The sequence below is a fragment of the Falco naumanni genome, chromosome 6, assembly GCF_017639655.2.
Source record: "Falco naumanni isolate bFalNau1 chromosome 6, bFalNau1.pat, whole genome shotgun sequence".
Taxonomy (NCBI): domain Eukaryota; kingdom Metazoa; phylum Chordata; class Aves; order Falconiformes; family Falconidae; genus Falco; species Falco naumanni.
This window is the reverse complement of record NC_054059.1, coordinates 60,072,858-60,087,682: the sequence shown is the minus strand read 5'-3', so window position 1 is coordinate 60,087,682 and position 14,825 is coordinate 60,072,858. Positions and strand designations below refer to the sequence as shown.

Here is a 14,825-nt window from a genome sequence, read left to right as displayed (position 1 = left end):
AAGGTGGCTGTCTACAGGATGTTCTCCTTTCAGATGGCCAGTCCTACCACAATAAAAGATATACAGTCCTGAGAAGTTTTGCATCTTCTGTTAGCAGTTCAATAAAGGCGTTTAAAACTGGATCTTGATGTTTGACCACAGAAAGTACTTAAAAGCTATAGTCAGAGGTCATGCTTTAGCAGAGAAAATGCCAATCTAGGGATGAAGATGGACATTCTCAAAAGCAATGCGATACGACAGCGTTTAGCACAAAAACATTGACCAAGTCAATGTCATGGTAATCAACACCAGAGGAGTGAATTCAAGATATCGATACTATACGGTTTGCTCAAGGATTTTCTGATGGAGTTCAAGCAGGTTCTACAGATTCAGCATCTGGTAATCCTGACACTAAATCACAAAATATTTTAAAAATCAATACACACTACACTATACAGTCATTGGATCCAGTTCATCTTTGCTGATTTTGTTCTGGTTCAACTGCTGTTAATGTTAATCTCCCTTACAAAGGGCACAGTACAGGAAGTGTAGGTATGCATCTTTGTTCTCTAATCCTTGGAGTTTGCTCCATCGGTAACTACAGAGAAAGTTTTGATTTCTTGGAATCTGGACGGAAGCTTCTTAGTGCTCTAAAATCGGGGAGAGCTTCACATGCTACAAAAGATACATAGCAGCACAGCTGGCCCTCATAAAATAGTTTCAGTGAACATGATGTTGCCTCAAACCACACAGCAGATATTTTGCTGCTTCTGAAATATCTTGAAGCAGATATGCACCATTTGAACAGCTTTGCATCCACCTTAAATTACCAAGTACTTACACTGAGTTTATCATATTACTATCCTTTTGCAGGATGATTTTATTTATTTGGTATTTCATTATGATATTCTGTTTCTATTTTCATATTTGCTTTTTTGTATGGTTTGTGAAATCACTTGCATAAGTTCCTGTGAGGCTTAACAATTCCACAGACACTTTCTTGCTGATTTTTACTACCAGTTCCATCTCAGCTGGAAACAGTTATCCAGAACCAAGCATAATTTTTTGCTTTGGGTTAACAAATCTTAATGACTCTCTTTAATTCCTCATTATAGCTTCTGGTACCTCCACAGTTGCAGAAAACAACCCTAATGTGTTTTGAGACTGTGTAAGGATAGCTACAAAGCACAAAAGGAAATACTTTTTCTTTGGAAGCCACCTACTTTAAATGTATGTTCTGGTTTTTTGTAAAAATATGTTTTTTCAACAAACAATTCCTTTTAGATGCAGGAAGACAGACTAACAATTTTCAATGAAAAATTCATATAATCCAAGAAGAGATCAGTCTAGAAAATACTAAATTATTTGTGCTTCACAACATATAACATCAAAAAACCTCTCACTGATCTACTCGATCAGTCATACAAGAGATGTAAACACACAATTTTGCTAGAAAAATCTAGGGTTTTCTTAACGGCTACTCTTCAACTTATTTTTCTTATACTGGCAGAAGCTCATATAAAACACATTCAGTTATTTCTGAATGGTTATGAATCTCTGTTTACCTGTTTCACAAAGCTGTCTGAATACATGCATTTGTGGACATGTACAATATAGTGTATAAGTGGATACATGCCCTCTATACCAATACATATGTATTCTGTCTACACACATGTTCTTCCAAACAGAAGGGGAAAGCTCTGACTAATTTACAATCAGCTAAGATTATACACTCAAGGTTGTTTCAAAAAAATAATAAGAACAGAAAGCTCAGAATTTAGAAACATTCAATAATTACTGACTTTAACTACGTTATATAAATGTCAAATTTCTTATTAACTATTTTAATACTAAATTAGTTCCTGTATAAATGACTCCATTAAGGCTTCTGAAACCATTTTATACTTTTGTGTTGCTATGTAATTTATCACAGAATTCAGGTCTCATGTAAACCACAAATGCTGGGTTACTTTGATCCCATAGTTCATCTGCCTTCACTGCCAGTTGCGTTTATTCCTTACTGAAGAATTTAAAGGGAAACCTTTGGCACCTGTGAACAAAAAGTCAGACTACAACTGACCATCTGACTATAACCAGAATTCTTACAGAAATGGAAGCCAACAGTTTCTGAAAACACCTAACTTCTTTATTGCTACATAAGTTTATATATTACGAGTTACCTCATCTGATTTCTGATGATTTATGTCACATGGGTGATCACTTGCTTTTGTTTTGGCAATGCTCCTGCATGAGCATGCTCTTCACTAGGATGAAGAAAAATCTTATTGAGTGTGTTCTTTGATGTTTAGAATGGCTTAATTCTGTAAAGTTTTACTGAATTTGGCGATTAATACAATTTCTCAACCCTACAATTTCTCAACCCATCTTAAAGTCATTCACTGATCTCTGGGAAATGTGTTTTCTCTCAGGCTCTCTTTTCCATTTTCTCAGCATCTCAACAATGGACCCTTTAGAGAACTGAAACACTTATATTTGAGCCCTGTTTCTGCATCAAATTTCACAGCCAACACAGAGAGATGACAGACATAAGAGAGAAAAATAGGACATCAGGCATAAATCTTTTTTTCTCAGGAAAATCCCGTTGAAATAGTTTTCATATTCAACACAAAATTATTGACTAATTGTATAGATAATGTAATCCTCAATGAAACTTTAAAGAACAGTTGCTTGCCAGTGGCCTTCTGTTTTGCTTGCTCTGTCAAACTCGGTACGTCCTACTCACTCGTTCCACTGATGATATCTGGTCTGGCTTTCATAACTTTGCAGAACTCTTTCCTACAAATTTCTGTCCCTCCAGTTTGCTTCTCTGGACTTTTCAAGAGTGATAGAAGCTTGTCAAGATCTTTATCTAGAAGAAATTAAAAATAAGTGTTATTCTGTAATTATAATCCTGGCTCTTTTTTTATTATTTTTCTTTCTGTTTTTTTAAACTTACTAAATAAATCATAAGAAGCTATTAGTAACAGTGTATCATAGAAACAAGTAGATGCATTCAGAACCTAGAAAGCATTTCAATGAAAAACAGGAAAGTCCGATGCAGCTGAAAGCCCTGTCATTGCATAGTAATTTTGGCAGACTTCATACCTTAGAAAGGAAAGACTAAATAAATATCCCTTATCTTATGACAATTAAACTGGAGAAGCAGTCCTAAAGCTGATGACATTCTGCTTTATACAGAACAGAAATATTCATTCTATTTACTGCTGGGTTTTGAACATTTAAGACATTACTGAGGTACATTTTATAACTCCCCTAAAGGTATTACTCCTGTGTCCTGAAGTGATATAAACTGGAAAGACATTTTAAAGAAAGTAGTTTTGTATTTCCATGTAATTTCACCACTTTGACAATCTAAAATATAAAACAGGCAAAGATCTTCCACCAAATATCATTGGTTTAACAATAAAACTGTGAAGTGGCAGTACCGATTTGTGCAAAATTAAATGGAGCATGATAAGACAGCAACGTAACAGTGTTCGATAGAAAATCTCTGCTTCCTTCTGCAAGTAGGTTTCCTTCAGATGCTTCTACTTGGGACAGATATTATGGCATGTATGTGTATACTTTCAGGTTGCTAGACATACCTATTGAATAAATGTTGTTAAAATATATTGGGCTGCCCATACTAAAAGAATTCTTGTAATAGCTTTGCTGCTGATCTCCAGCATTTCCTAACTTCAGCTGAAGGACTTAAAATTGGAACAAAAGGTTACTAAAGTATACTTTTGCACCCCCCCAACATTTTCCAGCCCAGGGCCACAGGCTCCTTGTTGGTGCTGTCAGAGGCTGCAACAATATAATTCAGACATTTTCTAACTTCTGAACGCTTGACTTTTTACCTGAGCACTATTAAAACAGTCTTTTGGTACAATTGTTATGTATGAGGCAAAAATGTATCAGATAACGTTTTTCATTATATGTTCAGCTTGCTTATAAAACTAATCTGTGGAACAGTTTACAAAAAAATCCTTATGAAAGGTTTCTTTTAAATGCAAAGAAAGTATTCCAAAGATTGCTCCTTACTGTTACTCTTACCTTCTTATTAAAGACACATTCTCTCTTTACAATAGGGAGACAAGACTTCAGAATTAAAATTGCCATTGATGCTATGACAAAAGGACAGTAAATATGTTCTCTTCTCTTTTGGCTAAAAGTGATTTTCCCCCACCCTCTATTTTCTACTAAGTTAAAGGAAATTACACATAATTTACCAATTTTCTAGAATAAAATATTACAGGCTGAGGCAGTAAATTTCCCAGCTAGCTGGATCTCACAGAGGCTGGAAAACATTACCATGAACCATAGTGACAAATGTAGAATGATCATGTGTAATCATACACAAAAATGTTAAGTTGGCTTTCAACAATATGATGTCTGTACTTAAAGCCTTAAGAATTTTTTACTTAAACACCTTCTGCAACCAAAATGTCTGTCTTCAATTTCACACTGAACAATGAATAACAGCAAGCTATCATGACATATGATGACAGAGCACACTGAATAATATATGCAGGGTAGCAATTAAAATAATGCATACATATGCTTTGGCAGATCACAGAGAAAATAATTTCTTCCTATATGCAACATTTGTTTAGAATATGCTAATATATTGGGAAGGGCTGACTATTCAAATTCTGTTTTTCTGAAGGCAGAGCAAATTTCAAGTTCAAATGCCAAGTCATTTCATAAAGTAATTATATGCAAGATAAAACAGATCAAACTCAGTTTTCTAACAGAGAATACTGACTCCTACAAACTGGAAACAATCAATTGGACTGCCTCTCCTCAAGCAACTTGGTTGCCAGAGTGCTTGATGCTAGTATGAAATGTTTTCTCATCAACTTGGGGGGAAACATAAAGGCATTATCTGTGATAAGGTAAAAACATATGCATTCACTCCAGCTGTGTGCAATCCCTTTGCTATGAGACCATGCAGTTCCCATCATTGCAAAAGGATCATAGTCTACACTGCTACTAACTATCCACTAATGTGATAAAGGTTCTTCACACCTTGCAAGCTCTTCTTTGTTCTGTTTCTACATTTTGGACACTATAGAAATGAATTCTGTCACAAAAGTTGATTTGATTAAAGATTCAACAACTGTTTTAGTCAGTTTATTTATGGCTATTTAGAATATTTGCTGTTACTTTTACTTCTTTATAGTATTTTTTTTCATCAAAACTTAATTGTTTCCACAAACAAAATATTATTTTCAATTTGTCTTATTCCTTTAAGATGATTAGAATCTTTTCAACAGAATTACAGTATTGCATATATTTTATTGTAAGCTGATCTAAAGACCTTAATGATTTATAATCAGTACATTGTCTCCCTGACATTGTAATTTATTATACAAGACACAGTATTTCCAAAGAAGCTTATTATAGTAACTTATTTATCATTAATAATTATTTCAAATTATTTAACCTGAAATCCTTTGTTACCCTCAATATCTTTCCAAATAACAAGCACTGATGCTTAGAACAGTTCATGTGAGTATGAAAATTTAATGTGAAGGATTTACTCTTAAAGTATTATCAGTAAGATTTCTAGTTCTTTCTCTGCCCTTTTCTGCTATTCATATAACAGATGAAGACTGGGGAAAATCTTAGAACTGCAGAGCAACACTCCTCTACAAGTTAAGTGGTTATTTTACTTCCTAAAGGATTGTATTAATTCAGTTTGGCAGACAAGGATCAGAGACTACAAGCTGAGATTTAATCAGTCAATTTACCAAACAGGGCCCAGGGTGAAACTTTGATTCCCCTGAAGGAAACAAAACTACTAAAAAAAAAATTCCCCAAAATTTTCAAGAACAAAGGATTTCAAGATCATGGCCCATCCATCTCTGCTGTGTCCTTTGGGCTTCTTGATTTGACCCCTATTTTCTTTGCAGTTTGTCTCTAACGTTCTTCCTCTCCTACAGGTTTTACAAAATTAAATCTTCATTTTATGATTGCTGAAATGCACACAATGCTAGTGTGTAGCAGCGCCAATGCATCCATAATTGCACTGTTTAAATGTGTAACCTTTCACAATCTTAGCTTATAACTATAGGATAAGGAAATAAAGATTGTAGTATTACAGTCTTTTCTGAAACTTCGCTAAAGACCATGGACTTTTCTGCCTAAGGTTCCCCTGGGAAGGTAGTATTTAATAAAAAAGGGACTTAAGCAACTTCAAATACGTATCAACTAGAACTAATGCAGATACATGTTTTGCCATCAAAACAGGGACAGGCAAGCAATCTGTTGAGAATAAGAACTTGTTTTTATTTAACCAGTGGATTTTTTCCCATCCAGTCAAGGAGGATACAAGACAGCTCAGAGAATGCACAGGAATGTTCAAACTCAGAAAAACAGAAACAAGCTTATGATCCATGCAACAAGATACTAAAGCATAACCATGCACTTAATACATCTATCATATACTGTAACTGCTATACTGTGGCAACTTCAGCATCTTATTTTCTTCCAGCTAAACTAATTGCTTCTCTTAACAGCTTGTCATTAAACATGGATATCACTTCTACCAGCAGGTCACCACAGTACAAAAGTGAACCTTGGGGGTTTTTTTGAATGAATACTGCTTCCAAAAAACTCACGATACCAAATAAATGCCAGCTCACTTTCACAAGTTAGCAGGCAACTGTAACTTGCCCAACAGTATTACCACGTAGCTTGAACTCCAACTACAACACAGTCCTGGGCTATGCATATTGCTTGTTACTGAGGGTGGGCTTTCCCACTGTTGCTAGAGGTTTTCTAACTACATGCCAATGCCAAAACAGAGAAGTCCTGCTCTTCTCTTTTCTTGTATGTCACTAAACAGGTTCACTAGTTATCCTACATTAATTACTTGCCTTTATTTTTCCTGAAAGAAATACAAGAAGGTACTTCTAGAGGTACTCCACCCAAGGACTCACCACCTTCAGCTAACAAAGATCATCTTCTGCCTTATATAAATGTAACTCACAGACTTTTCTCATAATCACATTTTTAATCTCTCTTGTGAAACAGCAATTCTGTCACTGCCTATCACTACCATACTGTCATGCTGAAGGATACAGTTCAGATATTCCCCATCTTCTACTCCTGCTCTTGATTTCTTATTTTCCAAGCACTGGAAATAGCAATTTTTTAATTTCTTTCTTTTCAATTTTGATCTATTTATTCTGATACTGTCTTTCAAAATAACTTCACATCCTGAAAGCTTCAGTCTGGCAAATCAGATATTCACAGTTCAGCGGAAGAATCCTTTTTTGTTTGTTTGTTTTTTAAATGAAAACTGAAATAGAACACTTCAAATGTTGGGTTTTTTTTTCCTTTTTTTCCAAACAGCAAACACAAAATGTATTGCTTAACTATGGAACTAGATGTTCTGTTCATTTTTCAGTGGTACAGTCTTCAGTTACCTTTAATATCAAAAACACCATTACAAATTAATATATCTCAGTAGTTCATCAAACACATTTGCAAACCTTTGAAATTTCATTTTAGGAAATTCACTGTTAGCCCTAAAGTTTTACTCAACCTTTCCTAGCTGGTTCCCATCCATGAAAGTGGCAACTACAATCTCTATTCCATTATTCCGCTGATTAATGATGAGCAACAGAATTGCTCTGAACATGAAAACAGAGAGGTTCTGTGGGATACAACAAAATATGCTTTTCCAATCCAAGAGCTATACTACCTGCCTCCTTGAAGACATATTTAAAACTTTACAGTGATTTGATTGTTGTCTTATGAAAATTGTCTTGAGAAGCCTGGAACAGTATTACTAAAGTTTAGATGCAGAAAACTCCCTTCTTTTATAACTACATGGCCTTTCCTCTTGTCAGAGAAAGGAATCACCATTTATTTTTTCTAGATTTTTATAAACAGACTATTTTGTATTCTACAGTTAATGTGGAATTTTTATCACTTCTGAAAATCTGTATCTGCTAAGGAAATTCACAAGTAATTTCTCGTAAGTGCATCTCAAGGATACAGTAAACATGAACAAACACAAAGAATGATTTATTTACTATAAACCATTCAGATTCTTTTGCATTGTCTATGCAAATTAAAACCTTAAAATAGTTTCTCTGTATGAATTAAACTTCTGTGCCTAGACAGTTCTTCAAAGGATTCTTTGGTCCACCCACATTCCAAATTGATGTTCAATGTAGAAACCAACTATCCTAAACGCTATTTCACACATCGTCAAGCTTTGTAAACACAGGGATCTGAATCACAAAAACAGTGTAGAAAAAATTTGTAGCTTAGCCATACTGTCTTGCTTCAGTTACGAGAAATATGATATAAATGTCTCATGAGTCACCCACCTGAGAGGAGCCAAAAGGTTAATCTTGAAGTTTGCATAAGAATTAGATTACTAAACAGAGCTTTGCAGACTGACAGCTTCACAAAGCCAGACAAGCAAAACCAAACCAACTTATTTAGCTACAAATTCAGCCGACAATAAACAATCCTTAAGTATTTATGGGATTATAATCTGAGGGATGGGGTGGGGCAGGGAGGAAGGAAAAATTTAATAAATCTAGAAATGCTTGTTTGACATCTACACTGCTTGCAGGCTTTTGATGTACCTTGTCTGTATTCAGCTTTCCTTGAAACTTCTGCAAGATAGCACTTTGGCAATGGGAAGGATGAAAACATTGGCCAAGGATATGGATCACTGCCCTAAAAACAGAACCAGAAAGAAATTAATTTAGGAGAAGAATTAATAGCATTTGCTCAATCAACTCACTGGTAAAGCTCCCTGAATTATTGACTATGCACCAAAATTATGCTTATTACTACAATTTGCAATGAGCTATTCCATAAATAAAAGAAAAAGAAAAAAAAAGTTGAAGGGATACAAAATTCAAAAAGCATTTGAGCCAGAATTTTGTCTGGTATCTACCACTGACAGTTTTGATTTTACAGTTCTTCTTTTCAACCAAAAAGGAAATAGCAATTTTTATAAAAATAAAAAAAAAACAAAACCATAAAACTGTATTTCCAATGTATACACTGATCTAGCTGTCTTTGCAGTGCTGACAGCAATTTGCATTTCATCTTTATAAAACTGACAGCCTGTGAGAAGCAGAACATTTAAAGCAGCTGCTCAAGAAACACTATATTAGATACCGCAGATGAAAACCCAAGCATGGAAAAAATATCAAATAAAAGGAAGATATAACACATGGAAAAATAATAAAGAAAATACAGAAATAAAAAAAGGGAAAAAAACCACAAAGTGCATTCACTTTTATACTAGGAAAAGTAACATTCAAATGGAGCAATACAAACATTTCATCTGAATGAGCTATGTCCTTGGCACATGCCCAATCCCCAGAGAGTGGGAACAACGTATTTCTTCAGTGTATCGCTTTTAAAAAATTTTAGCCCTTTATAAAGCTAAAGGTGGACTGGTATTTTTTAATGTTAAATAATTTTCCGCATGCTGAATTATCAGCAAAAATGTTCAATTAATGAAGGCAGGAGTTATGGAAAGAGAAACTGTTAAACTTTAGATTCTAACCTTATCTAGTTCTCTCAAAGGCAAAATCCTTTCCTGTGGTCCTCCAATCAGATTTATCCTTACAAGAACATGGTTTCTCTCCACTGATAGACCATCAATTATAAAATCTCTGGGGGAAAAAAAACCATGCAAAACCGCAAAAACAAAAAATCAGAACCACTTTGATTTACCAACTGTTCAATTCAAAAAACATTAATGAGCAAGAAGATCTTGAGAGACATACTGGAGTTAAAACACGACCTGGAAAACACATAGGCATAAAGAAATAAACAGAAACATTCAGTATTTTGAGATGTTGGCAAGCATTAGCCTAGCTTTGTACCTCCCTACCTACTGCTGACTGGAAACATCTGAGCAATTATTGGTCACAAAAGAGTAGAAAACTGCACAAGCTTTTTTTATGCCCACATGCTTAGTAATTAGGGCAGAGACAGTTAATGGACCATCAAAATTTGTGCCTTATTTGGCCTACTAGCAAATTTTGGCTGTCAAAAACAGTTATTCTTAACACACAGCTAACCTGCTGTCTGAAGGCACTGTGTAGCCCAAGGTACAACATTTTTTAAAAGGACTAAAAATCAGGTTTTATACACCAAGTTTCTTCCAACCTTTTCCTTAGTAAGGGAATAGTAGGTCTCACCCTGAAATGGTAAATAACAATCACCTATATCTGCTGAGACTTCACCCATACTGGTTGATTTAAACTCAGTACTGGTCCCATACAGCAAACAGTAAAAGGAAAGTTCTTAAAACTCAGCATGCCAAGGGAAAGGACAAAATATCTGTGACTAAACGACTGTCCACTTCTGTCCCAAAAATACACTTTTCCTTTTGAAAAGATGCATTGTGCAATTTTATATAGAAGTTAGCAATGGAAAGTCACAGAAGCGGGAGTCTCAACTATGGTATAAATAAATATTTAAAAAAAAAAAACAACAAAGTACTGATGATGCCTTTAATTCATAAGCATTAAAACAATACCCTAATTTTATATTCTATACATAACATTAAAGAATAATGTAAAATTAAAAGCCACATTTACATCTACAAATTTTGCACTCTTTTTCTAAAAAAAAAAAAAAAAAAAAAAAAAAAAAACCAATTTTAATTCAAATAAAAATGAGGAAAATATTTGCTGCTTTATTTCTTACACTTTTGAGGTGGACGTGGGAGAATGAACAAAACTGTTGTATCTTTTCATAACTTAAGATTGATGACAAACCTGCACATAAACAAACTTAAGCACATTAGAAGCCAACTTCAGTGAGAGCAGATGTATTGTTTAAAGCCACTAAGGTATTCATGCATTTGTTGTCAGGAAAAAAGTCTGATAGTTAAAATAACATTTACATCAGTCACTTCTTACCCTGGTCCTTCTGAAGTTTCTGTGACATTTTCCTCCTGAGCAGTTAGTAAAACTTGTGACACTTTATACTGAGATTCCAAGAGTAATAGGGTATTGAGCTCACAGCACAGCACATTTAACAGCCTGCAGGATACATTGAAATGATAGCACATCACTCAGGAATCCAGTAATGCACAGTAAGGCAAAGGTGAACGTGTTTATGAGATGTCAAAAAAAAAAAAAAAAGAAAAAAAAAAAAAAGGCAACCCAAAAACCTTGAAGTATCTGGAAATACCCAGACGGAACTGGGTCAGGAACACTCTTTTATATCCCTTTTAGCCACTCAAGTGGCACAGCTTTGAGCAAACAGGGAATAGTTCCCAGCAGATTTTCATGTGCACTGAACAACCAGAGAAAATATTCACTGGTCAGCTCAGTCTGCTTTTGAGCTTATATCACACAATAACAAAAGTGACACAGACTTAATCAGACATTCCATGTGAAATGTGAAGAAATTACACAATAATAGGCTAGTAAGGCAACTCAGAATCAGGTTGGCTGAAGAATGAATGGAAAGGGAAGGAGATAAAAATACATCTTTCCTTTAGAAAACAGCCTTTTAAACACTTTTGTATAATCAAATTTAACACAGTTCAAAAGCAATAGATTTACCTTGTTAATAAAAACAACAAATCTTCCGTGTTTTCCCTTTATTTCAGAAAAACACAAAACAACGGTAAATTAAATTAATAATCACAAGAGAACATAGCAGCACATTAAATACAATTTTCTTTCATAACTTCAGGGCAAATTAACAGTGAAAGTACTCCAATATATTTCACGTAAATTTGATGTAGGGCAATCCGAATCATATTACTTCCTTTTTTCTTTCCTTTTTTTTTTTTTTTTTTAATCTATTCATTCTAACACAGCAACAGAGTAATTTCATTGAAGGCTTCCTGTTCATGGAAAATAATATGACTAAACATTCTTGTTGTTATTTTTATTTTCTGTCTTATCATAGTAATAAAACACAATATAAATAAACTCTGATCAGCATTATATTTTGCATTCACATAAGACTTGATATCAGCTAAAAAATACGTATTGTCTGAAATTTGTAGTCCGTTAGTCAATGCTTATTTTCTTCCATGGAATTCCCAATATGCTTCTACCGACAATAGCAAAAGTTCACAAGCTATTCTCTGCATAATTTAACAGCTGCAAATTCACATAATTGTGGCCAAGGATTAAATGGTCAAGATGATAATACATCTTATTTTTTTTTTCCTTGTTGCTTTTTTAGTATAACTTGTTCTGTTCGGTTTCAGTCCTCTTCAAGTTTTATTTAATTTTACATTAACTATATCCTGACAGTGGTTTGTTCTCAGTACTTTTCTAAATCACAGAAGAAATGCCAGTTCAACTACAATTTTTTTTCTTATTGTATAGAAGAAAAATCCACAAAAAGAGCACTGAAACCATTATGAAGATGGACCATTTCTTCTGTTAAGTATGATGACTTTAAATGGCACAGAACCAGTTTCCAGCAGTTAAAAACCACTTGGGGGAAGACTGATGGCTGAGAACACTTATAACATCTCCACTGGCAGAGCAAAAAAAAAAAAAAAAAAAAACCATAAGCAAATAAAATTAGGTAGAGGGATTCTGATAGGATAAATGACAAAATATATGAGATCTAAGAGGAGCAGCCTCTGCTGTGGCATTCAAATGAAATTTTCATCTACATGAAAAAATCCATGTAAAAATGCCATCACTGAAGTACAGATATTTGGTTAAAAGTAATATTCCATTGCTTTACCTTCCAAAGTCATAAATGTAGAGACTAAAGTTTGAAACTAAAATAAAAGTGTCACATCTTCTAGCATGTATATTTGCAAACATGCCTGAATATAGCAGTGAAGGTTTTCTTTTTTATTTGTTTTTAATTGCATCTGGAATATAAGAATTGGATTAGACCACCCAGTTCAATATCCTGTCTATAAGGAGTGTATACTTATGAAAAGGTATAAAACCTTGACAGATACAATAAAATCAAAGCATATCTTTCTGAGATACATTAAGTATGATTAAGGGCTTGGGCCATCTGACATGGGGAAAGAGGCTGAGAGAGCTGGAACTGCTCAGCCTGGGGAAGGCTCTGGGGAGACCTTGTCAATGTGTATAATTACCTGACAGGAGAGTTTGGAGACGGAGCCAGATTCCTCTCAGTGATACCCAGCGAAAGAACAAGAGGCAAAGGGCATGAATTGAAACACAGGAAATTCCATTTTAACATACTGTGACAGTGGTGAAACCGTGGAACAAGTTGCCCAGAGATATTGCAGGATCACCACCTTTGGAGATACCCTAAACCAGACTTGACACAGCCTTTAGTAATGCTCTCAAATTGAACCCACTTTGAGCAGAGCAGCTGGACTACACAAACTTCAATCTCCCTTTCAATCCTGATTCTATAATTCTGTGAAAACTACTAATACGATTTACCATATTCCGAGGAACAAACTGCAACACAGATAAAACAAAAGGTTATCTGAAGGCAGTCTTTTATAAAACAGTAGTTTTAAAGAAATTCAGAAAAATCAAAATACGTATCATATTTGTGAAAATATGGTAGCAGTAAGTAGCTTGGTTTCTGAATTCTGCACTCCCTGTCCTATGTCATTCCTGTCTTTCTTAGAGGGTGCTCTCTGGATTCTCCCCCTTCAATTACAATTACACAACTAGTACTTGATTGTAAAAATCTCTAGTCTGAAAGAAGGCATGGTAACTAGTACTTGTGTACCGATGTAAACCAACTATCTCCTTGGTTTTGGTAGGTGGAATCATAATGACTTCTTTAATTATGGCAGAATAGAAGGTCCTTCATGGAAATAAACCAGCTAGTAAAAAAATTCTAGCTGAAAAAAAACCAAACAAACTCAACACCTTGTTAATTTTTATGTTGCCTTTCTAATTTTTTTAATTGAAAATAATATAATTAAACCACCTATTAATTTCTCTGAGTTGCTACCCTTTATGACGATAGCTTAGTATCATATTTCTTAATATTTTTTATATTAGTGTCTTTTAAGACTACAAAATAAGACTACAAAATAATATGATGCTCCCCGTACTCCCATTTTCTAAGTTGCCTTTTTTGTTTTTTTTTTCTTTCCCAGCTTCAAATCACGGCTCTTTCAAACAACACTTTCCTGATGGTAAACCCAGGTCTAGCCTTCTGCAGTTCCCACTACACTCCCATAGACTATTCTTCCGTACTTTCATAACATGTTCTTTCCGAAGCCAATCTGACACTCTACCTCAGGGATGCCTGCAAATGCTCAGCTGGCAGTGAAAGCTGTAATAGTCTGTGATGGGCTGGCATCAGCCATCAACTGAGCACCCACCCAGTAGCTTGCTCACTCCCCACCTCCCACAAGCAGACCAACACCCAGCCAGCCTCTGAGCAACTGCCACCTGAAAGACCCCCCACCTCCACAGTTTTTATTGCCGAGTGCAATGTTAGATGTTACGTGGCATGGAAGATCACTCTGGTCAATTCAGGTCAGTTGTCCCAGCTGAGTTCATTCCCAAGCTCTTGCACACCCCGAGGCTACTTGCTGCAGAGTGAGGAAAAAACCAGAGCCCTGCTGCTGAGCAGTGCTCACGGTGTCAGACAAAGCACCGGTGTGTTATCAATACTGGTTTAGTCACAAATCCAAAACACAGCACTATGTGGGCTTGTATGAAGAAAATCAACACCATCCCAACCAGTACACATTCCCAGCAAAAAAAGATAAAATTTCATGCTAGAAGCAGAAGTCCATCCACCATAGGGAAAAAAGAAACTGCCACAACTAAAGTAAACTATACTGCAATCTCCGTAATATACGTGTGCAGGCAGTGTGCAATGGCTAACCAAACCTGAAATGCTTGTCTGTGCTGTCT

At 35.1% G+C, this 14,825-nt stretch overlaps 1 protein-coding gene across 1 annotated transcript in view; it reads right to left on the bottom strand.

Moving 5' to 3' along the window:
- Positions 1 to 14,825, bottom strand: part of TBC1D32 (TBC1 domain family member 32) — an 83,605-nt gene that overhangs the window by 26,712 nt on the left and 42,068 nt on the right. Inside the window, exons 24-27 of the mRNA XM_040598760.1 lie at positions 10,896 to 11,018; positions 9,530 to 9,638; positions 8,592 to 8,685; positions 2,723 to 2,848 (exon numbers count right to left, since the gene is read on the bottom strand). Of these exons, the coding sequence (XP_040454694.1) occupies positions 2,723 to 2,848; positions 8,592 to 8,685; positions 9,530 to 9,638; positions 10,896 to 11,018 (452 nt within the window). The remainder of the gene's footprint in view (positions 1 to 2,722; positions 2,849 to 8,591; positions 8,686 to 9,529; positions 9,639 to 10,895; positions 11,019 to 14,825) is intronic.